The sequence below is a fragment of the Indicator indicator genome, chromosome 1 (genome assembly GCF_027791375.1).
Source record: "Indicator indicator isolate 239-I01 chromosome 1, UM_Iind_1.1, whole genome shotgun sequence".
NCBI classification, from domain to species: domain Eukaryota; kingdom Metazoa; phylum Chordata; class Aves; order Piciformes; family Indicatoridae; genus Indicator; species Indicator indicator.
In genome coordinates, this window is record NC_072010.1 from 131368301 (window position 1) to 131393593 (window position 25293).

General features: G+C 47.0%; 1 protein-coding gene across 1 annotated transcript in view; it reads left to right on the plus strand.

Annotated features, from left to right (window-relative positions):
* The first annotated feature begins 242 nt into the window (after positions 1–242).
* LOC128979526 (hydrocephalus-inducing protein homolog) overlaps positions 243–25293 on the plus strand; it is a 44204-nt gene continuing 19153 nt past the window's right edge. The window contains 2 exon segments of the mRNA XM_054397831.1: positions 243–246; positions 418–509. Coding sequence (XP_054253806.1) covers positions 243–246; positions 418–509 — 96 coding nt within the window.

A 25293-nucleotide genomic window follows, 5' to 3' on the forward strand; every position in this document is an offset into this window, starting at 1 on the left:
TGGTAACACAAGGTGTTTACCAGCACCGTTAGGGTGCCCTGGCTGGCTTTGTGTTGGGCGACCTCCCTGTAAGCAGGGCTTGGTCTTTGCCCTTGGCATCCCAGGTGTTTTGCAATGCCAGCTGGGGCTCCAGCCTCCTGTAAGCAGGGTTGTGCAGCTTCTCTGGCCGCTGCTTTGCATGCCCAGCTCCATTTGCCCAGTTTGCCCGCCTCGGTGCCCACCGGAAGTCTGCCGTGTGCCGCATGGGTGAGTCACGCTGAAGTGGGAACACTTTGCTGAGCTGAGGGTGTCTGCGAGTGGGTAGCTGGCTGGGTGGTGCCCCTGGGGAGCTCCCTGCAGGGCTGTAGGAATCTCTTTCCCTCAGGCGGGGAGCAATTGGCGCTGCTGAGGCCTAACTCCCTCCTGCTTCCTTGGCAGCATCTGGCACAGAAGGAAGAGGAGGCCTGCTGTGGAGCGGCGAGGGAAGAGGCAGTGAGGCAAGAGGCGGTGAGAAGAGGAGCAGCGTGGGGGTGAAGAACAGGACATGAGATAGGCGCTCTGGGCAAAGAGCCCTTCCTCTTAATTTGGCCGTGGTATCATAACATCTTTGCCAGCACCGTTAGGGTGCCCTGACTGGCTTTGTGCTGGGCGACCTCCCTGTAAGCAGGGCTTGGTCTTTGCTTTTGCTCCTGTTGGCCTTTTGCCGCCTTGCTCCTTTGGCTGCCTGAGACTGCCCACTCTGTAAGTAGGGTGCGAGCTGACGTCTCCATGCCTCTGGAGGAAACGGAGCAGCCTGGACCCCAGTCCCCCTTGTAAGCAGGGGAGGGCCCTTTAAACAGCCCCGGCAGTTTCTTGGCTGCTGGCGGCCTAGCCAGTGTGACCCCCTGTACTCGGGGCGTATCACAATGTTGCCCCTTGGCCACCTGTGAAGGGCCCTCTGCCTCCATGCATCCCGGGCGGGGCCAATTCTGACACTCTGCTCCCCGGCTCCAGGGTAAGGATGGCTGCCCCACCAGTGGCTGCCCAGAGCTTGCTCCCTCTCCTGGGAAGGGCTGTGTGTGTGGCCCCTCTTGTCTCCGTGTGCCTGAGTCTGCTTGTCCTTTAGGTCCCTTTGAAAATGCTGCAGCTTAGCTTAGGCTTCCCAGGAGGGAAAGAGGGGCTCTGGGCAGTAAACAGGTCAGTCTCCTTGGAGGCCTCGAGTGGGGTGGGAGCTCGGCTTGCCCCTCCTTTTATTCGAAGGACACAGCAAAGCCACTTAGTTGTGTTGTGACAAGGTGACCCACCTGTAGTTCAGGGCCTGGGTCTCTGCCTTCATGGCAGCCTGTCAGTTTAACAGCCCTGTACTCGGGGCCTGTGTGAAGAGTTGTAGAGCCTTCTGTCCCTGTCTGTCCCCAGGAGCAGCCTGAGGTCCCTGTAAGCAGACCTGGGGAGGCTGCTTTAGGCAGCTAACAGGAACAAACCTTCCCTGGCCCTTAGAGGGTTGATGTCAATCCGTGGGCTCCTGAAGCGGTGGTGTTGTGCTGCATCCAGGAGGGCCGGCCTGTAAGTCGGGTGCAGGCCAGAGCCTGTGGCTCTCTGTGGGGCTTTTTGGGAGTGCCAGGCCGAGTGCCACCGCCGTATAGGCAGTGCCGTGTTGCCAGTATCCAGCGGGAGGTTCAAGGAGGGACCTCCCCTGTAATCGGGGCGGGGTAGACCTGGCCCCGGCATTTCAGAGGCATGGGACCAGGGAGCGTGCAGGGCTTAGTTTAGTGTGTTCCCCCTACCCCACCCTACCCCGTCTTCGGGGCTGGGGCCACAGCCGCCCCAGGCTTTGGCCATCAAGCTCCACTGCCTGGCTGCAGAGTCATCTTCCTGTAGCTGCGGGACCAGGCCAAGCTCTCAACTCCCTGGGTGTCGACCCGCCCGTAAGTGGTGTTGGGGTCTGAGTGCCTTTGCGCTCAGCTGGCAGCCTGTGTGGGGTGCCCACCCTGTTAGGGGGGTGTGGGTGGAGTTGCCCTTGTGTGATGGTTTGAAACTGTCTTTTTAATTTTTTCTTGCAAAGTTCAGAACAGAGAAAGTGAAAGAGTTTAAATAAGTCACTATTGGGTGTAAGAAAGCAAAATAACGATTGTTCTAAACACTTCCATTGGATAGATAGAAATGTTTAAGAACTATTACCCAAAACAAAGTGGGCACTCTGCACATTCTGCGTTCGGCAGTGGGGGCAGTTGCTGGGCTGTCTGGCTGCTGTTTCTTCTTCTCTTCTGGCTGAAGATAACACGTACTGTCCTTGGCAGCTAAGTTAACAACTTTCTGCTTAACTAACTCTGCTTCTCTGTCTAGGAGGGTCTGGGGGGAAGCTCCTGGGAAGAGAGAGAGGCCCCTTTGGGAGGGTCCCCTTGGGGGGAAGCAAAGGGAGATCGGTTGTGCTTTTCTGTTGACTGTATATATTTGTGAATGTTGTGAAGTTTTTATATTTGTACATATTCATTGCATTTCATCGTATTTTAGACTCTGCTTGTAAATACAGCCTTCATTTGCTTCCAGTCTGGGCTAGCCTGGTTATTGTCGGTGGGGGGGGAATATCAGCTCACACCGACACACTTTTTATTTTTGGCGCCCAGCGTGGGGCTCGATTGCTTGTATGATTTATTCCTGCTCAGATTAGGAAGCAAAATGAAGCTGTTCTGGATTTTGAGTAATTTTATTTCCTCTGTTATCAGTGTGATTGTCTACAGATGGGCTGTTTCCTGCATGATAGACAAGATTGTGAGATATGTGGCATATAAGTCGTTTCTTTGGGTTAAGAACAAGTTACTGAATGCTGTTGAATTCTGTTGTGGTCTTATTGGGCTTAGAAGATATGGTAACTCAACTATGAATCTGCTAGCAGACACATTTGAGTTTGTTACTCCTCTTACAACTACAGAGGGTCTTTGGAACAGTGGTACCCTAGATATCTTGGGCTAGCCTTAATTTTGTTGTTTCTTGGAGTAATCATATGGCTGCTGATAGCACTGTGTCAAGAAAGACGTAAGGCTACTTGCTCTTCTGACCTGCGTAGATGTAAGAGGAAACATAGAAAAGCTCAGAGAGGTTCGGAATTGGTTTCTGATTCTGATTACGGTGACCAGGAAATCACAGTTCAGGTTTGTGAGAAAGCTGCTTAAAGTTTTGACTCAGAGCCAGCAGCAGTAGCTGCGGGACCTTTGCCAGAATCTGAGATAACAGACTCGGGTACACAGGCAGACATAGTTACACAGACAGACTCGGCGACACAGACAGACTCGATTACACAGGCAGAGAGGGGTGCACGGGCAGACAGGGGTACACAAACAGACACAGTTGCGCAGAGAGAAATGGATGCGCAGACAGACATAGTTACACAGAGAGAAATGGTCGTGCAGATAGAGATAGCTGTGCAGGCAGACGCCATTAACGAGGCACAGTCTCCTCCTCCTCCCTCTGCTGCCCAGACGGACGCAGCAGTGGCTGCAGGATCTCAAAGCACGCCTCCTGCCAACCCTGCAAAGACTCCCTCTGCTCCTGCTAACCCTGTGCAAAATTCCTCTACTCCTTCCAACTCTGCTGTGAATGTGAAAGCCAATCCAGTGAATTTGGTTGCCACTGTCAGCAGAAAGCGTAAAGGAGCTACAGGAGGAGACGCAGATGCTGCAGGAGATGGTGCAGATGGAGATGAGGGTCCTTCTACTCAGGGTCCCTCTGTTAAGAAAGATCCTTCTGGTGAGGAAGAGAAGGTCAGCCTTAAAACTCCGGCAGACCTCTTGAGACCCCACATGGATGATGGAGATGTAGACCCTGCTAAATTAGCAACTGCTGGTAGTGCCTCTGAACTCAAGGAAATTCAACGGAGAATTAAAATAGGATTATGGGGACAGCGACCTCAGGATGATGATGATGATGAGGATGAGGATGACATACAGTCAGCTAATGCACCCAGACAGGAAATTAGACATGTGAGGAAGGATTACATCAGAGGAGATAATGAGCCAGTCCTGTCTTGGCTAGCCAGGTGTTTTGATATGGGAGCCCCAGCATTGGTGGTAGGGGACAAGTCGGCCTCTCAGTTGGGGATGCTCTCAAAGGATACCAGCATAGACAGACACCTAGGCAAGTGCATTGGTAAAGTTTCTCTGTGGGCACGCATTTTAATGGCAGTCTTGCTGAGGTACCCCAGCAGAGATGATTTACCATGGAACCCTAAGCCTTGGACCACAATAGATGAGGGAATCAAGCATCTGAGAGAATTTGCTGTGAGAGAAATAATGTATGGAGATCATAAGACTCTGAATCCTGATGAAATTCCTGTTGGAACAGGCCTTGCGAAAAAGCTCATTAAGCTTGCTCCTCCTAATTATGCTACTATTCTGGCAAGCAGGATTGTGGCAAGAAATTATGGTGGAGCAGCTCCCACTGTTGGCCATTTCACTGACCAAATGAGGCAATTGGAGGATAGTCTTGCACGTACTTCTTTGGTTTCAGCCATTGAAACATTGTCTGGAGAAATAAAGAATTGCATGAAAGAGCTGAAGGAGGAACTTAAAACCTCCATATCCAACTTGATGAAGGGGGATGATTCTGATTCCTCTTCCTCCAGATGGATAAAAGTTTCAGCTGTCAGGAACAGATGTGCTCCAAGAAGGCCATTCCAGAATAGGTCAAACCAAAACAGAGAGCAGAAGCAATCACGTGGCAGTATCTGGATAACTCTGCGTGATCAGTTTGGTGAGAACATGAACAGATGGGATGGTCAACCAACTTCTGATCTTTTCAAGAGGTTACGGGAGCTGCAGAGGGGCAGATCCCGAGGTAGCAATACCAGGAGGGTAGCTGTCACTTCTTCAGTTTCCCAGAACAACTCTGATAGCTCCAACAGTGATCCTAATTCTGGTGCTGGATGTTGTGCCAGCTGTACATGTGGAGGTAATCCCCACCATTAGGGGTGCCCTGCCTTCCACCAGGGGGAGGTAAGGGATAATGGAGATAACAGAATCTATTGGGATGTGTACATCCAGTGGCCTGGCACTTCAAAATTTCAGAAGTACAGGGCCTTGGCTGACACAGGAGCTCAGTGCACCATAATACCATCAAATTATCAAGGGGGAGAATCTATAACCATTCAGGGAGTCACTGGTGGATCTCAAGAGTTGTTTAAGATAGAGGTTGATATAAGCTTAACTGGGAAGCAGTGGAAGAAATATACTATTGTAACAGGACCTAATGCACCTTGCATTTTGGGAATTGATTTTCTGAGAGAAGGGCGTTTTAAAGACCCTAAGGGTTACAAATGGGCTTTTGGAATAGCAACTGTAGAAATTGATGGAGGAAAATTGAAGTTGTCCATTAGACCTGAGCTTTCAGATGAATCTGCAGTTGTGGGACAACATGAGATAGAGGGTGTGAAGCTGCCGGTAGCTTCTCAAACTGTGCATCACAGACAATACAGAACCAACCATGACTCTTTGGTGCCCATTCAAAACTTGATTCGTCAGTTGGAGAGTCAGAGGGTCATCAGCAAAACTCATTCACCTTTCAACAGTCCAATCTGGCCTGTGAGAAAGCAGAATGGAGAGTGGCGTCTGACAGTTGATTTCTGTGCCTTGAATGAAGTAACTCCACCCATGAGTGCAGCTGTACCAGACATGATGGAACTCCAATATGAGCTGGAATCCAAGCAGGCCAAATGGTATGCTACCATAGACATTGCTAATGCTTTCTTCTCTATTCCCATAGCAGAGGAATGCAGGCCTCAGTTTGCTTTCACCTGGAGAGGCATTCAGTACACATTCAATCGTTTGCCCCAGGGGTGGATTCACAGTTCAACCATCTGCCATGCAGTGATCCATGATGCTTTGGAGAAAGGTGGAGCTCCAGAACACATTCAGTTCATCGATGACATCATCATCTGGGGTGAGACTGCTGAAGAAGTCTACAAGAAAGGTAACAAAATCATTGACATTCTCTTGCAAGCCGGTTTCGCTATCAAGCGAGACAAGGTGAAAGGACCTGCCAGAGAAATCCAGTTTCTGGGAGTGCGGTGGCAAGATGGTCGCCATCACATCCTTATGGATGTGATAAACAGAGTCTCCACCATGGCAAATCCCATCAACAAGAAAGAAACTCTGCGTTTCTTAGGCATAGTGGGATTTTGGAGACTGCACATTCCTGGATACAGTCAGATTGTGAAACCTCTCTATGATGTGACTCGAAAGAGAAACAGTTTCCAATGGGGTCCTGAGCAACAAGCAGCCTTTGACCAGATCAAGCGAGAGGTAGTCCAAGCGATGGGTCTGGGACCTGTCCGAACTGGTCCAGACATTAAGAACATTCTGTACACGGCCGCGAGTGACAATGGTCCAACCTGGTGCTTTATGGCAAAGAGCTCCAGGGGAGACATGAGGACGTCCTCTTGGTTTCTGGGGTCGTGGCTACAGTGGCTCAGAGGCAAACTACACTCCACCTGAGAAAGAGATTTTAGCTGCTTATGAAGGAGTGAAAGCTGCTTCTGAAGTGATTGGAACTGAGTCACAACTTCTTCTAGCTCCTAGATTGCCAGTTCTGAATTGGATGTTCAAAAGCAAAAGTTCTTCACCACATCATGCAACAGATGCTACCTGGTCTAAGTGGATGGCTTTGATAACACAGAGGGGTCAAATGGGAAATCTCGAAAGGCCTGGTTTGGTGGAGGTGATCACAAACTGGCCAGAAGGCACAAGCTGTGCTAAACCTCCTTCCTTGTGCTGAGTAAGCTCCTCCTTACAGTGATCTGTCTGATGATGAAAAGAGATATGCTTTGTTCACAGACGGTTCCTGTCGTCTGGTTGGAAACAAGCGAAGGTGGAGATCTGCAGTGTGGAGCCCAACGCGCAGAGTTGCAGAAGCGAGAGATGGAGAAGGGGAATCCAGTCAATTTGCAGAGGTAAAAGCTGTCCAGCTAGCTCTTAACGTAGCTGAACGTGAGAGATGGCCAAAGCTTTATCTCTACACCGACTCATGGATGTTAGCCAATGCCTTATGCGGTTGGCTGAAAGACTGGAAGAAGAATGGCTGGCAGAGAAAAGGAAAGCCAATCTGGGATGCAGATCTGTGGCAAGACATTGCTGCTCGCATTGAGAGAATCCCAGTGAAAGTGAGACACATCGATGCTCACATTCCTAAGAGCAAAGCTACTGAAGAACAACAACACAACCATCAGGCAGATCTAGCTGCAAGGGTTTCCCAGGTGGACACAAACTCTGATCCCGATCCTGATCTTGACTGGAAACACCGAGGTGAGCTGTTCTCACCTTGGTGGGCCCATGACTCGTCAGGACATCAAGGCAGAGATGCAACCTACCGATGGGCTCGTGACAGATCCATTGACATTTCCATGGATGCTGTCACACAAGTCATCCATGACTGTGACATTTGTGCTGCTATTAAGCAGGCAAAGCGGATCAAGCCCTTGTGATACGGTGACCGATGGTCCAAGTACAAGTATGGTGAAGCCTGGCAGATTGACTACATCACTCTACCTCCTTCTCGATCTGGTAAGCAGTATGTGCTGACTATGGTAGAGGCAAGCACTGGATGGCTGGAAACTTACCCAGTTCCTCATGCAACTGCACATAACACCATTCTTGGTCTGGAAAGACAAATCCTGTGGAGACACGGAACTCCAGAGAGGATTGAGTCGGACAACGGAACTCATTTCAAAAACAATCTTGTAAAAAACTGGGCCAAAGAGCACGACATCGAGTGGATATTCCACATTCCCTACTATGCACCAGCTGCAGGGAAGATCGAGCGCTACAACGGTTTGCTGAAAACCACTCTCAAAGCCATGGGGGGTGGATCTTTGAAAAACTGGGAGAAACATTTAACACAAGCAACCTGGTTAGTGAATAGTAGAGGTTCAGTGAATCGAGCTGGACCTGCCCAATCAGATTTGTTGCGAAAGGAGGAAGGTGATTGAGTTCCTGTTATCAGAGAAAAGAATCTGTTAGGCAAAACTGTTTGGGTATTTTCTCCTTCAGGAGAGGCCAAACCTGTCCGAGGGGTGGTATCTGCTGAAGGTCCTGGTCACACCTATTGGGTAATGCAAGAAAATGGTGAAATTCAGTGTATTCCACAAAGAAATCTAACTTTGGCTGAGAGAAGTTAAATTCAGAGTGTTGTGCAGATACAGCATCGCGCCCAAGAGGAGAGTCCATGAGATCTACGGTGCACGAACCCTGAGAGCCCTGAGTCACCTGAGAGTCCCTGTTCCTTTCTTCGCTCCATCTGTGAGGAAACAAGCTGTTTGCTGTTTTTCCTGTGATTTGACTCTTTTGAATCATCTACATCTGAAATAGCTGGAATGGACTATGATCTTTATTCACCTATTGTTGTAGATATTATTTTAGATTAGATAAATGATAGTAGCAGCCAATGGAATTGTTTAGAAGGGGTGGACTGTGATGGTTTGAAACTGTCTTTTTAATTTTTCCTTGCAAAGTTCAGAACAGAGAAAGTGAAAGAATGTAAATAAGTCACTATTGGGTGTAAGAAAGCAAAATCCATCTAATCTAAAACAATATCTACAACTAGTGAATAAAGATCGTAGTCCATTCTGGCTATCGCAGATGTAGAAGATTCAAAGGTTACAATCACAGGAAAAAAACATCAAACAGCTTGTTTCCTCACAGATGGAGCGAAGAAAGGAACAGGGACTCTCAGGTGACTCAGGGCAGAGTTGGAAGGAGTAGAGGAATTTTGCACAGGGTTAGCAGGAGCAGAGGGAGTCTTTGCAGGGTTGGCAGGAGGTGTGCTTTGAGATCCTGCAGCCACTGCTGCGTCCGTCTGGACAGCAGAGGGAGGAGGAGGAGACTGTGCCTCGTTAATGGCGTCTGCCTGCATGTGATGGTTTGAAACTGTCTTTTTAATTTTTCCTTGCAAAGTTCAGAACAGAGAAAGTGAAAGAGTATAAATAAGTCACTATTGGGTGTAAGAAAGCAAAATAACGATTGTTCTAAACACTTCCATTGGATAGATAGAAATGTTTAAGAAGTATTACCCAAAACAAAGTGGGCATTCTGCACATTCTGCATTCTGCAGTGGGGGCAGTTGCTGGGTGTCTGGCTGCTGTTTCTTCTTCTCTTCTGGCTGAAGATAACACACTGACCTTGGCAGCTAAGTTAACAACTTTCTGCTTAACTAACTCTGCTTCTCTGTCTAGGGGGGTCTGGGGGGAAGCTCCTGGGAGAGAGAGAGAGGCCCCTTTGGGAGGGTCCCCTTGGGGGGAAGCAAAGGGAAATCGGTTGTGCTTTTCTGTTGATTGTATATATATATTGTAAATGCTGTGAATTTTGTATATTTGTACATATTCATTGCATTTCTCTGCTTGTAAATACAGCCTTCATTTGCTTCCAGACTGAGCTAGCCTGGTTATTGTTGTGGGGGGGGGGGGGCGGTATTTCAGCTCATACGGACACACTGCACAGCTATGTCTGTCTGCACGACCATTTCTCTCTGTGTAACTATGTCTGTTTGTGTACCCCTGTCTGCCCGTGTAACCGAGTCTGTCTGTGTAGCTATGTCTGCCTGTGTACCCAAGTCTGTTATCTCAGATTCTGGCAAAGGTCCCGCAGCTACTGCTGCTGGCTCTGAGTCAAAACTTTAAGCAGCTTTCTCACAAATCTTAACTGTGATTTCCTGGTCACCATAATCAGAATCAGAAACCAATTCGGAACCTCTCTGAGCTTTTCTATGTTTCCTCTTACATCTACGCAGGTCAGAAGAGCAAGTAGCCTTACGTCTTTCTTGACACAGTGCTATCAGCAGCCATATGATTACTCCAAGAAACAACAAAATTAAGGCTAGCCCAAGATATCTAGGGTACCACTGGTTCCAAAGACCCTCTGTAGTTGTAAGAGGAGTAACAAACTCAAATGTGTCTGCTAGCAGATTCATAGTTGAGTTACCATATCTTCTAAGCCCAATAAGACCACAACAGAATTCACCAACATTCAGTAACTTGTTCTTAACCCAAAGAAACGACTTATATGCCACATATCTCACAATCTTGTCTATCATGCAGGAAACAGCCCATCTGTAGACAATCACACTGATAACAGAGGAAATAAAATTACTCAAAATCCAGAACAGCTTCATTTTGCTTCCTAATCTCAGCAAGAATAAATCATACAAGCAATCGAGCCCCAAGTTGGAGCGCCAAAAATAAAAAGTGTGTCAGTGTGACATCCTGTTTTTCTCAGGCCCGGTACTTTCCAGTATTTCCCTCCTCCACCCAAAGACACCACAGCCCTGCAAGTTTGCAAGTCACACTGATTCAGCTAAACCCATCTTGTCCTATGGCGCTGTATATCTTCTTCAGTAAAGTCCATCAGGCCTTCATGTCCTTTCTTTGCCAACCATTCCTCAACAATTCCCCCGTTGTTTTTAAGGGCAACAAAATTCTGTGTTATTTTACCAACTAGTTTCATCATACATTGATACACAATTCTTAAACATATTAATACAATAAAAATTATTAACAACAACCTACAACCTTCCTTAAAAAGTGGTAACAACCATCCTGACCAAGATCCAAACCAAGATGACAACCATGAGTCCCAAGGACTATCATTCTTCTCGAGTTTAAATCCATCCTCTAAGGTTTGACTACTACGATAAATAGACAAGAACGATCAGAAAGATTCATGCAACACATACCATCAAAATCTTCACAGCCATGTCCTTGCGCTAAAAGCAAAAAATCTATTGCTGCTCTACTTTGTAGCGTAGCATGACGAACACTATCACCATCTAATAAAAGGTTAGAAAGTGCACTACTAGTTCAATTATTTTGCTTAGCAAGCGTAACTCACACATTAGTCTTTGGTAAAAAGGGAGGGACAAAAGTTCCCCATGATCCTATAAACCCTATCTCTAATAGAATAAAAAACTATTAAACAAAACATCATTAAGTTCAGTTTCATCTTTTAGTCGTCTTCAGGCAGTGACTGCGCAGATCTTCCTTCCTCAGGCGCAGGTCTTATCCACCGACTTGGTATCCACATAGGTCCTGAAGCAGAATCAACACACATATACCCACGTCCTACAAATATAAACATTGCAGTTCCCTTCCATTCTCCTGTAACAACATCCCTATAATAAACTTTCATTGGCCTTTGTTGTTCTTGACCTATTCCCTGATGTTTCACTATTGGTGGCACCTCATCTTGTCCAAATATACACAAATGATTCAACACAAACAATACCTTGTTCAACCTTTCTTTGACGTCTACTTCCTTGATCTTTGCTATATATTGCTTTAAAGTCTGATTTGTTCTTTCAACAATTGCTTGACCTGTTGGTGAATGTGGAATTCCTGTAATGAGCTTAATGTCCCACAGCTGAAAAAACTCCTGTAAAGACCTACTAATATAAGCAGGACCATTATCAGTTTTTGTAGTCTGTGGAACCCCCATAACTGCAAAACACGCTATTAAATGCCGTTTCACATCTTTAGCCTTTTCTCCTGTTTGTGCTGTAGCCCATATCATATGACTAAAGGTATCTACTGTCACATGTACATATTTAAGCCTTCCAAATTCTGCAACATGAGTAACATCCATTTGCCAGATCTCATTAGCCTGCAGACTTCGAGGATTAACTCCTAGGCCAAGACCTTGCCCTTTGTTGTGAAAACTACAAATTGGACAGGCCTTGACTATAGCCTTAGCATCAGCATATGATATTTTAAAGCCTTTGGCTAATCCTTTTGCGTTTTGATGAAACGTTGCATGAGCTTCCTTAGCCTTCTGCATTGCTGATACTGGTACTGCAAGTGAGACTAAAGGATCTACTCTGTCATTACCTTCACCTAGGCCTACATCCCAGAGATGACTTCTAATATGCAATATCGAATACTCTGCTGTCTTTTGCTTGATTGCCTGACATATTTGCAAAAACAGTTGATATAACCTCTTATTATTAACCTCTCTTATTTCTGCATCCTCAATTCTGCTGACAACTCCTACCACATACAATGAATCTGATACTACATTAAGGGGTAGATGTATTGTGCTGGCGCACACCCATCCTGGATGGGGCTGAGAAGAACCCAATCCCAGGTGGACAAAAGAAATTTAATCTGGGGAGGGCTTGGCCCCTCCCCTGCTGGGAGAAGGTGGTCCCCTGACTCAGAGGTGGTCTATTCCACTTCCCCTTCCTGTCCAGCAAGCCTATAAAAAGGGGGGACATCTTGCTGCTCTTCCCTTTTTCCTGCCTCGTCTGCTTGAGAGTACTTCCTGCTGCTGTTGCTGTCACTGTCTTCTGCACCGGACCACGTGGCTGGGGCCCTTTCTCTCTCTCAACTGAATCCACCGACATCCAGGGGAACACAAGGCCATCCAGGCTTGCTTTTGTATATTTTTCTTCCCACTTACCCTCATCCCTCACCTCTGTGAACCCCCCCTGTTACTGATATATATATATATGTAAAAACATTAATTTTTTTTCCTTTCCCTTTTGTGAAAAAAGAAAAAAAATTACTCCTCCTACTTCCAAACTGACTTCAGAATATTTCTTTCATGAGTTGTTTTTTTCTTTTTTTTTTCTTCTTCTCTCTCTCTCCACCCTGCCGAGAAAAAGGGGAGAAGGGCTGGGGGAGGAATTTATATCTATTATCATTTGAGCTCCTAAACTCAGAGCTGAAACCACCACATGTATCCATTTCATCAAAGCCCAAGCTACAGCAAGTAATTCTAATGTCTGCAATGAATCACTGGCCTCTGCTTCTAATATTTGATGTTTCCAAGTCCCTTGATCTTTCCACGTAATAGCTGCTCGTCTAGATCGTTTGCCTGCATCAGTAAAAACTGTCACAGCCTCAGGAAGTGGATTAACGCTATATTTAGGTTTCTGAACCCAAGACTGATTTGTCATCCAAGAAAGAACCTTGTCCTTAAGAGGAGACACATTGATACTGGCACCTATTTCCAGCAATGCTGTTTGAAGTGCTTCAGAATTCTGTAAATACCATTGTAAATCAGCCTGTAACATGGGAACATAAATAGTACCAGGTGGTTTTCCCCAAATCTGTAATAACCTGTTCCGACCTTTACAGATCAACCCAGCCAAAACAGAAATTTTTTGTACTATTGTTGTTTTTGGTTGTAAAGGTGGAAACAACCACTCCAGTACTATAGTCCTCCCATTTTCCCCCGCTGTTTTTAAAAGCTGAGTGATAGCCCCTATTACTGCTTGTGGACCACACAATATCATTAGATCAAGAGGCACGTCCATCACCCGCTGTGGTGGTTTGAGCTCTGAGTTTAGGAGCTCAAATGATAATAGATATAAATTCCTTCCCCAGCCCTTCTCCCCTTTTTCTTGGCAGGGTGGAGAGAGAGAGAAGAAGGAAAAAAAAAAAAAAACTCATGAAAGAAATATTCTGAAGTCGGTTTGGAAGTAGGAGGAGTAAATTTTTTTTTCTTTTTTCACAAAAGGGAAAAGAAAAAAAAATTTTACATATATATATATCAGTAATGGGGGGGGGGGGGGGGTTCACAGAGGTGAGGGATGAGGGTAAGTGGGAAGAAAAATATACAAAACCAAGCCTGGATGGCTTTGTGTTCCCCTGGATGTCGGTGGATTCAGTTGAGAGAGAGAAAGGGCCCCAGCCACGTGGTCCGGTGCAGGAGACAGTGACAGCAACAGCAGCAGGAAGTCCTCTCGAGCAGACGAGGCAGGAAAAAGGGAAGAGCGGCAAAATATCCACCCTTTTTATAGGCTTGCTGGACAGGAAGGGGAAGTGGAATAGACCACCTCTGAGTCAGGGGACCACCTTCTCCCAGCAGGGGAGGGGCCAAAGCCCTCCCCAGATTAAATTTCTTTTGTCCACCTGGGATTGGGTTCTTCTCAGCCCCATCCAGGATGGGTGTGCCCCAGCACAGTCCACCACCTCTATTTCACTTCCACTTTCCTGTCACAGTTTCTTTATCCAGTCATGAGTTGTGGTATTAGAGTTCATGTTGTGAGTCCCTCTTTATCCCAGCTGTGTCTCTCTCCCTCAGGGCAGTCTCTCTTTATCCCGGCTGTGTCTCTCTCAGGGCAGTCTCTCTCTCTCTGGTGCCAGTTGATGCAGGTGGTCCTTGAGCTGGGCAGGAACGTGGAGAAGAATAAGAGAGAACAGGAAACCATCTTCACCTCTGAAGGGGAGTCAGGAACAGTCTATTGCTGTATGGGAAGCAGGAGCAGGTGTAGGCGAGATGATGCAGAAGTCCTTTTGAGCTGATGCTTGTGTGCGGTGGGTTCATGCTGGATCCTGGACACCAGGTTGTTATCAAACTAGGAGAGAAAACTTACAACGACTTATAACTTATACAGTGATTACATTGCATTAATTGGTGTTACCTTCAGAGGCTATACCTTTTCAGCCAACGTCATGTTTCGTTGTGGCACACACTGAATATCCCCAGTCTCTAGCATGACCCAGTATGTGTGACCAGGCCCCTCAGCAGAGACCACCCCTCGGGTTGGTTTGCCCCCACCAACAGCAGGGAAAACCCATACTGATTTTCCTAGTAGGTTTTTCTCATTGATCACAGGAACTCCATCTCCATCCACTGTTTGCAGCAGGTTGGACTGGGCAGGACCAGCTCGGTTTACAGACCCTCTGCTATTGACTAACCAAGTGGCCTGAGCTAGGTGTCTTTCCCAGTTCCTAAAGGTTCCACCCCCATGGCTTTTAGGGTGGTTTCAACAAGCCATGGTAGCATTCAGCCTTCCCTGCAGCTGGTGCATGATATGGGATATGGTAAATCCATTCAATCCCATGTTCCTTTGCCCAGTCCCTTGTGAGATGGTTCTTGAAGTGGGTTCCATTGTCCGACTCGATCCTCTCTGGGGTGCCGTGTCTCCACAGGACGTGTCTCTCCAGGCCCAGGATGGTGTTGCGAGCAGTGGCATGAGGTACTGGGTAGGTTTCCAGCCACCCTGTACTTGCCTCCACCATGGTCAGTACGTACTGCTTGCCACTGTGAGATAGAGGAAGGGTGATGTAGTCGATCTGCCAGGCCTCTCCGTACTTATACTTTGACCATCTCCCCCCATACCATAAAGGCTTCATGCGCTTAGCCTGCTTTATGGCAGCACAGATGTCACACTCATGAATAACCTGGGAGATGGCTTCCATGGATATGTCCACTGACCTGTCCCGAGCCCACCAGTATGTGGCATCTCTCCCTTGGTGACCTGAAGTGTCATGGGCCCAGCGAGCTAGGAATAGCTCACCCTTGTGTTCCCAGTCCAAGTCTATCTGGGAGATTTTAGCAGCCAGATCTGCTTGGTGGTTGTGCTGGTGTTCCTCAGTGGCTCTGCTTTTGGGAATGTGTGCATCGATGTGCCGTAGCTTTATTGGCAGCTTGTCCAGATGGGCAGCAGTGTCTTGCCACAGGTCTGCGGCCCAGATAGCCTTTCCTTTCCTCTGCCATCCGTTCTTCTTCCATTCCTTCAGCCACCCCCATAAGGCATTTGCCACCATCCAGGAGTCAGTATATAGGTAAAGCACCGGCCAGTTCTCCTGTTTTGCTATATCCAGGGCCAGCTGGACAGCTTTTACCTCTGCATACTGACTGGATTCGCCTTCTCCGTCCCTTGCTTCTGCCACTTGCCTTGTTGGGCTCCAGACAGCTGCCTTCCATCTCCGCTTGCTCCCTACAAGACGGCAAGATCCATCTGTGAATAGAGCATAGCCCTTTTCATTATCAGGGAGGTCATTATATGGGGGAGCTTCCTCAGCACGGGTCACTGTCTTCTCTGGTGGAATCCCAAAGTCAGCACCCTCTGGCCAGTTGCTGATCACTTCTACTATGCCAGGGCATTCAAAGTTCCCCATTCGAGCTCGCTGAGTTATCAGGGCCATCCATTTACTCCAGGTGGCATCTGTGGCATGATGTGGGGTTGAACCCCTCCCTTTAAGCATCCAAGTCAGGACTGGAAGCCTTGGAGCTAAAAGGAGTGGTGACTCGGTCCCAATTACCTCAGAAGCAGCTCGGAGTCCCTCATAGGCAGCTAGGATCTCCTTTTCTGTTGCAGTGTAGTTGGCCTCAGAACCTTTGTACCCCTTACTCCAGAAACCTAGGGGCCTGCCCCTTGTCTCACCAGGAGCTTTCTGCCACAAACTCCATGTAGGACCACTCTCACCAGCCGCAGTATACAGCACATTCTTGATCTCTGGCCCAGTTCGAACAGGTCCCAGAGCCATAGCATGGACCACTTCTCGTTTTATCTGGTCAAATCCTACCTGTTGCTCAGATCCCCACACGAAACTATTTTTCTTCCGTGTTACATGGAAGAGGGGTTTCACTATTTGACTATACCCGGGAATGTGCATTTTCCAGAAGCCCACAAGCCCAAAGAAGGATTGTGTCTCTTTCTTACTAGTGGGTTGCACCATGGTGGCTACCTTATTCATCACATCCTGAGGAATGTGGCGATGGCCATCTTGCCATCGAACTCCCAGAAACTGGATCTCTCTGGCAGGCCCTTTTACCTTGCTTCTCTTTATGGCAAAGCCAGCCTCCAACAGGATATCGATTATCCTCTTACCCTTCTGATAGTCCTCCTCTGCTGTCTCACCCCATACAATGATGTCATCAATGAACTGCAGGTGCTCAGGGGCTCCACCCTTCTCCAGTGCAGTTTGTATCACTTCATGGCAGATGGTAGAACTGTGTTTCCACCCCTGGGGGAGACGATTCCATTGATATTGGACACCTCTCCAGGTGAAAGCAAACTGTGGCCTACATTCTTCTGCAATGGGAATGGAGAAGAAAGCATTAGCAATGTCTATTGTGGCATACCACTTGGCCCCCTTCGATTCCAGTTCGTACTGGAGCTCCAACATGTCTGGCACAGCAGCGCTCATCGGAGGAGTCACTTCATTCAGGCTACGGTAGTCCACAGTCAATCTCCATTCCCTGTTTGCCTTCCGCACTGGCCATATTGGGCTGTTGAAAGGTGAATGAGCTTTGCTGATTACCTTCTGGCTCTCCAGTCATTGAATCAGTTGATGTATGGGGTGCAGAGAGTCTCGGTTGGTCCTGTATTGCCTGCGATGCACTATGTGAGAAGCAATTGGTAACTTCAAATCCTGCACCTTATGGCTGCCAACTACGGAGGAGTCATCTGACAGCTCAGGCATGGCAGACAGCTGTTCCCTGTCTGCAGTCCCTATAGCTGCTACCCCAAATGCCCACTTGTGCACCTTAGGGTCCTTAAAACATCCCTCCCGCAGAAAGTCAATGCCAAGAATGCAAGGTGCATCTGGACCAGTCACTATGGTGTGTTTTCCCCACTCATTCCCAGTCAGGCTTATCTCAGCTTGCAGTACAGTCAGATCTTGTGAGCCCCCTGTGACCCCTTGAATGGTTATGGGCTCGGTCCCTCTGTAGCTTGATGGTATTAGGGTGCATTGGGCCCCTGTGTCCACCAGAGCTCGGTACTTCAGGGCTTCTGAAGTGCCAGGCCATTTCACAAACACATCCCAGTACACTCTTGTCCCTGACCTCCACCTGGCTGGAGGCAGGGCACCTCTAATGCTGGCGGCGATGCCCACATTTGTCACAGGGCCCTGTGTTACTGGGAGAAGGGTCTCTTGAACGGGAGGAACCACCCTGGGAAACTGGGGCTGCCCTTCTCCTGGGCGAGTTATTCCCATTGGGGCCATCTTGCAGTTCCCGTACTCTGGCCCAGAGTACAGAGGTGGGTTGGCCATCCCAGCGGTTCATGTTTTCCCCATGGTCACAGAGAGCTCTCCACAGAGCCACCCTTGACATCCCCTGATTAGCTTGGGGTGATCTCCTAGGGGGAGGAGAATGACGTTTATTCCTGATGGCTGAAACATGGATCCATTCTGATGGATAAGGTGAAGGGGGAGAAAAGGTGTCATCCCCTTCCTTCAGTTCAGGCTTGGAGGCCTTAATCTCTTTGATGATGTCTTTAGTCATAGCCTCTATGGCTGAGATTACGGACCTGTGACTGACACTGTCCTCATATTCCCTCAGGTCACTAGCAAACTCACCCACAGTTTTAAGACTTCCATCCTTTCCAGTCAGAAGCATCCCTCCTAGTGTGTGTGCATATCTTTGAGGGGCACCCTGGGTGAGTTTCTTTACTAAGGACCATTTCATGGACACCTGATCTGGGTCCAAGGGGAGCTGGCCATTTCCATAGATGATCTCCAGCACAGCCATCTGTCTCAGGTACTGAATGCCCTGTTCCATAGCCGTCCATTTAATTGGGGCCCAAGGCAAATCCTCTCTGGTAGGGTACCTGCGCTTTATAGCATTAGTAATCCGGGCCCAGAGAGTGTGTGTTCCATCGAGTTTTGCTAATTCTTTATCCAGACCGGCATCATGGGACAGGGAGCCTAGAATCTTCGCCTCCCTCTTATCTAGATCTACAGTTTCTGCACCCTCATCCCAACATTTTAGGGTCCAGTTTAGTATTGTCTCACCCTCTCTACGTGCGTAGTCCAGACGAGTTTGCCTTTATTCTTTTCTGGGCAGAGATGTGATGGTTATGATCTCCTGATCTGAGTCCTCTCCATCTGCTGGTGGGTTCTGAGATGTGCTGGGTCCTGCTGAGGTGCCGCCTTCACCATCCATATTTGGAGCTGATTTTTGTATCTTTTTCCTGTGTGTGGTAACTGGTGCTAGGGAAACTACAGGTGGAGGAGCATCAGGGGTTATGTGTGAAGCTGTTGGTGGGGGGTCAAACCCGCGGGGCTGGGCCTCAGGTTTGGCCAGCCTCCATCGGGCTGGACAGCGTTCACAGCAGCCAGACCCCTCCCTCCTGTTTTCATAAACATTATCACAGTGCCTGCAGTGCTTACAGCTCTCTGCCTTTGGGCCATTAAGGCTTACAAAAGAATTCCCTAAACCGATTGTCCCTCCACAGATAGCTCTTAATGGGTTGGGGCACTCCCTTCCCCACATGGCCAAAGCGAGTATCTTTATCAAGATTACATTTAAGCCTACAGAGCATATTTTTACATAGTCCCATTCTCCTTCAGCAATATTTTTATCCACATGTTTAGTTTCACAATAGGTTTCAGAGAAATTCTTTATGTCAGAAAAGTTTGAGAAGTGCCCACCGCCAGTAGGATTGATGGAATTCAAAAGGTACATGCAAAACTGCATTGGCAGAGTTTTTATCCAGTCAAGCAGCATCTCTATAATTAACCAAAGCACACGGTAAGTCAGTAGTTTATTCACATGTGTCCAAAAGATCCAGCCAACAGCCCATCCAAAAACTTGAACCATAAGAATCTGTAAAATTACCATCTCTACTTCCAAACCCTTCTTTCCCAATCAGGTGTTATTTTCAAGCAAAAGAAAAAATATTATTTCCCAAGCCCCACGTTGGGCGCCAAAAAGAAATATTGTGGTGGTTTGAGCTCTGAGTTTAGGAGCTCAAATGATAATAGATATAAATTCCTCCCCCAGCCCTTCTCCCTTTTTCTCAGCAGGGTGGAGAGAGAGAGAAGAATCAAAAAAAAAAAATCGTGAAAGAAATATTCTGAAGTCAGTTTGGAAGTAGGAGGAGTAATTTTTTTTTCCTTTTTTCACAAAAGGGAAAAGAAAAAAAAATTTTACATATATATATATATATATATATCAGTAATGGGGGGGGGGGTTCACAGAGGTGAGGGATGAGGATAAGTGGGAAGAAAAATATACAAAACCAAGCCTGGATGGCCTTGTGTTCCCCTGGATGTCGGTGGATTCAGTTGAGAGACAGAACGGGCCCCAGCCACGTGGTCCGGTGCAGGAGACAGTGACAGCAACAGCAGCAGGAAGTCCTCTCGAGCAGACGAGGCAGGAAAAAGGGAAGAGCAGCAAAATATCCACCCTTTTTATAGGCTTGCTGGACAGGAAGGGGAAGTGGAATAGACCACCTCTGAGTCAGGGGACCACCTTCTCCCAGCAGGGGAGGGGCCAAAGCCCTCCCCAGATTAAATTTCTTTTGTCTACCTGGGGCTGGGTTCTTCTCAGCCCCATCCAGGATGGCTGTGCCCCAGCACACCTGCTGATGTACACTCTTGGAGGAAATCAACGATGCTATGGATTGCAAGGCCGTCTGTTGGAGTCAGCATGCAGAGGATGATGAAAGTACTGGGACCCAATATGGTCCAAAATCTGTTTAGATACAAGCATATCCTCCACCCGAGTTTATTAATGCACTGGTGGTAGTCAAAGAATTAAAATGACGTGTCATTGGGGTTTCCTGGGAATCATTAGGAAGCTATAAAAAATTTAAATTTTAAAATGTAATACATATGTCTTTAGTTTTTGCAAAAGTCACTTCAGTATACTGTGTGGGGGAATAAAAAATACAGGGAACATGAGCGATACCCCACAATTGCAAGAATGAATTAATTTTACCAGATAAATAGGCTGGGCTATTTGTCTATTCCTGGGTAACCACTGTTTAACTATAACATTCTGGTGAGTTAACATATAAATCTACATAAACATATTCCCTAATTACATAACATTAAGACATTGAAACATTCAGTCCCAAATGAAATGTTTCCTCCGGGGACACTCGTGCAGTCAGCTTCAGATCGACGCTTCTGATCTCAGTTAAACAAGCACTGTGGTCAGACTCAGTGGTCAGCTGATTGTTAGCTTCACGGGCACTGCTGTTTGTCCCATCCTTTGAGTCTTGCACTGGGCCTAACCATGCTGGCATCAGGAAAACCTGTAGGTGGGAAAAGATGAATCTCTTTCCTAGCCCTGAGTTTTCCCTAGGGTAAACCTCTGTATCAAAAAGGAAAAGAATTTTTTTGTTTGTTTGTTTGTTTGTGTCGCTTTTCATAGTCTTATAACCTTATCTTAAAACCTTTATAAACACAAAAACCAAAACAACACTCTATAACATACCTAAAATAAAGTCTTATGTCCTGTTAATATGAAAAATGGTCCAAAAACTTAAAAAATTACGTGAGAATTAAACCATCAATGTAATGTGCAAGAAAACAACAACAACAACAAAAAAAAAGGGATAATGCGCGCTTTTCAAAATGAAAACTTATTTACCATATATATAGAGCTCTTTTTGAAATTTGCCGGCAGACTCAAAAAAAAGAGGTTCAAACCAGAAAAAGGAAAAAAAAAACCTTTTAACCTATAAACTCATAAAACCAGTAGCACTTACACAGTATTATGCTTGATTAGAAAAAATACTTTAACACAATAACTAAAAGCTTATAAGGAAACTTCATTTTCTATAACACTTAATATACCTTATTACCAAAGTACCAAATTTGTCATATGCATGCTCATTGTGAAAACACAACAATTGCAAACACTAAAATAATGAATTTCCCAAATGCCTTACAATCAGAAATAATGATAAAACCAATACATATATATCAAGTTTGCATAAAATGGCGAGATACCTTTCTTAAGAAAACGTAATACTGTTACTTCAAAATTAGAACACAGGTTTGTGCAGACCTGCAACAGCTGCAAAACAAGGGGGTGAGATAAGGAGGGAGGAGGGAAGGGGGGGGGGGCAAAGGCAGATGGGAAAGAAGCAGGGGGGGGTGGGGTGGGAGGGGGGAGGAGGCAGGGGGTCAAACGGCAGTAGAGAAGACACTTTTTTTTTTTTTTTGGTCGTTGTTGGCATGCTGTTATCTTCAGAAATGTGCAGATTTTCAAGCTTTGAGGTGAAAGTTCTGACTGCATGAGCACTGCCTTCAGCTCCGAAGTTGCTTTTTCACTAATTTCTTGATGAAAAGACTGTGACATTTCTTTAAAGAATCAAGTGCTGTGAATGCTACTGCTGATGCTGCTATAACAAAATCTCGGGGACTTTTTCACTTCATAAGGATTTTAAGTTGCTCATTAGGAAGAGGATTTTCTACTCTGCAGCACCCTTTTCTTCTGGCACTGACAGAGCAGCTGGGCAGCTAGGGGCGGGGGTTGCGGAGACTGCTGGTATGTCATCCACTGCTTCAGTTATCTCCCCCACACCCAGCTCAATTCCCTTTTCTTTTATTAGATTCTGTCCCATTATGTTCCTGGTGGCTCACCTTAATAGGTGTCAAAGTACAAGTCTGGGCTGAGGTGGATTCCTATGATGCAGGCTGGGGGCTCCTCCTGCGGGGCCGCACGCCTCGGGGGCGGGCTGCAGCGCAGTTCTCTCAGCTCAGGGGGCCCCCGGGTCCCTTGCCCGTGGCAGCGGCGGTGGGTCGGTGCTGCCCTACCCTTGGCTGGACTCCAGCCGCCGGAGGCTGGTGGCGAGGCCATGCCGGGGCCGCGACCTTGAAGCCATTGCTGCTTTTTGCTCTGCCTGATGTTGCTCTAAAGCATTCCTGACAGCTCGCCATGTCTTTGCTAGTTTCTTTGCTGTTTTATCATCATCTATAACCCTTTCCCAAAGTTCAGTTCCAACTCTGCGCCACTCCTCAGCTTCAAACACTTCATTTGGATCTTTAAAATATCCTTTAGCAGTTGCGTATGTAAGCAATCCCGCAAGTTCCTTACTCAGATCTATGCCTGTTACCCGACGCTTTTCCAAAAAGTACTTAAATAAATCGTACGCTGCCTGCCTATCCATACCTGTTACACCGTTGCGCGCTAAGCAGTCTCCCAGGCTTTGCAGCGTCTTCAGCTAGAACCTCCTTTAAGGCTTCTAAGGTGCGGAACACTCTCCTCGCTTCTGGGTGTTCTTTCACCTCCGGCGCTGCTGGACCGGGCTGGAATCCTTACGACTTGGACCGTGGCAGCAAGATGCATTGCTCGATCTGCTCCTCTTTATCAATCTGAGGGTCCCTGTTCGGGCGCCATTTGTCGCAAGACGGGGCTGCACACAGACCAATATGATCGGCAGAATCCGTTTATTGATTTCCAAGCTCACACTTATGTATGCTTACAGTTAATTATGCCTACTGGTCAACTACTGATTGGCTTACAGCTAGATGTCAACCCCACCTCTTGCAGGTTAAACATTCCATTTGGCTTAATCACAACATCCTGTTTTTCTCAGTCCCGGTACTTTCCAGTATTTCCCTCCTCTGCCCAAGGACACCACAGCCCTGCAAGTTTGCAAGTCACACTGATTCAGCTAAACCCATCTTGTCCTATGGCACTGTATATCTTCTTCAGTAAAGTCCATCAGGCCTTCATGTCCTTTCTTTGCCAACCATTCCTCAACAGGTGTGAGCTGAAATTCCCCCCCCCCACCGACAATAACCAGGCTAGCTCAGTCTGGAAGCAAATGAAAAGCTGTATTTACAAGCAGAGTCTAAAATCTATGATGAAATGCAATGAATATGTACAAATATACAAAATTCACAACATTTACAAATATATATATAATCAACAGAAAAGCACAACCGATCTCCCTTTGCTTCCCCCCAAGGGGACCCTCCCAAAGGGGCCTCCATGTCCCAGGAGCTTCTCCCTCAGACCCCCCTTGGACAGAAAGCAGAGTTAGTTAGAGCAGAAAGTTGTTAACTTAGCTGCCAAGGTCAGTACGTGTTATCTTCGGCCAGAAGAGAAGAAGAAGAAAACAGCAGCCAGACAGCTCAGCAGCTGCCCCCACTGCAGAACACACAATGTGCAGAGTGCCCACTTTGTTTTGGGTAATAGTTCTTAAACATTTCTATCTATCCAATGGAAGCGTTTAGAACAATCAGTATTTTGCTTTCTTACACCCAATAGTGACTTATTTATACTCTTTCACTTTCTCTGTTCTGAACTTTGCAAGGAAAAAAATTTAAAAAACAGTTTCAAACCATCACACTTGTTTATGAAGGATGTTTTTAATTAGTTCCATTTGAGAGAAGGATGCTGACAGCAGTACTTTCCATGTGACCTTGATCCACAGAATCTCCTCAGGAGGCCTGGACTTAGGGGAAAACTCTCCCCAAGAACGGACATTGTATGAACACCTTTGCTCCTCATCCACTCCACAACCTTCCCATTGCTCTCATTGCCCTGGGGCTTACATCACTCTCCCATCAGACATCTCAACTCCTCTCTGCAGCTGCAGGTCACAGTTCGATGGTACGAGCTGCCCCCCTGCTTTCTGCAGAGATCTGTCTGCACACAGCCACAGCAATTGTTGCTGTTTAGAAGTAAAAAGAAGCAGTCTGATGAAATTGCATCAGCAATCAAAGCCCTCTGGAACCAGCTGCTCAGCACAAGCTGCAAGCTGTCTCTCAGCAGGTTACCTCTCTCCAAGGCATGATCTGAGCAGCAAAGTTTTAGGCAGGTAGATACAAGAAATGGAGAGGAAAAACAATCAGAGAGGTGGATCAGGGGACAATGTCGGCTTTCCCTCCCTGAAGGACAAAGCAGCAGCATAGGAGAGAGGAACCTGAATGAACAAAGAATGAGGGGGGAAGGAAATTGGAGAATGATGGAAAGGGCCTTGGGCTGGACAGTCTGCACCTGGAAAGGTGACTCCAGAGATGATCACTGTGTCCTGGAGGTGACAGTGCATGAAAGGTTAATTAAGCAGATGCTGTAAGAGACAGAAGAGTTGCGGTGAAGTAGCAGGAGCAGATCAATATCTCCTTGGAACGTCCCTTTGGAAAGGTCCTGACATTGGCAGAGGTCTTTTGTGAGAAAGGACAAACCAATGTCTCCCATCTTTGGGAGAGGCCAAAGTGCAGCCCAGGGAAGCCCAGGCTGTGCCAGCTCAGCTGGGTGAGCAATGAGAGCCACTACCAATGAGTCCTTTAGGGTGGATTTTCTGGGCACCTGAAAGAGCAGAACCTGTCCCAGCAACATCAGCATGGACTTCCCAAGGTTCAGCCATGCCTCACTGTGGCAGTTTGAGGCTGATGCTTAGGAATTTTTCCACAGATCTTGAGTAAAAGTGGTAGAATGTAAATAAATTACCATTGGATGCAAAAGAAAAGTACTGATAAGGTGTAAATAATCCCAGTGGTCTGATAACTAACATCAAGTTAGTTGTACAAGCTAACTCTCTCTCTTTTTCTCTGTTCTCTGCTCTAGCAGATCCTAGCTGGTGCTTTTGCTTGGCTGTTGCTGACCTTGGCTGCATTCTTGCTGTGGCTAAGAGCCAACAGCTGCTCTCTGCTTTTCCTTTCTCTCTTTTCCCTTGTACAGGGTGGGGGGAAGGGAGCAGAGGGGGGAAGCTGTTGGTAACCCCCTGGTTTTGTCCAGGGGGGCTCTTGTGTTGTTTATAAATTGCAAATCCATGTAAATATTGGATATTTTGTACACAGTCCTTGCATTGCATATTTCTAGATTGTAGTTGGCTTTTAAATATAGCTTCATTTGCTTCCATCCCAAACTGAGTTGG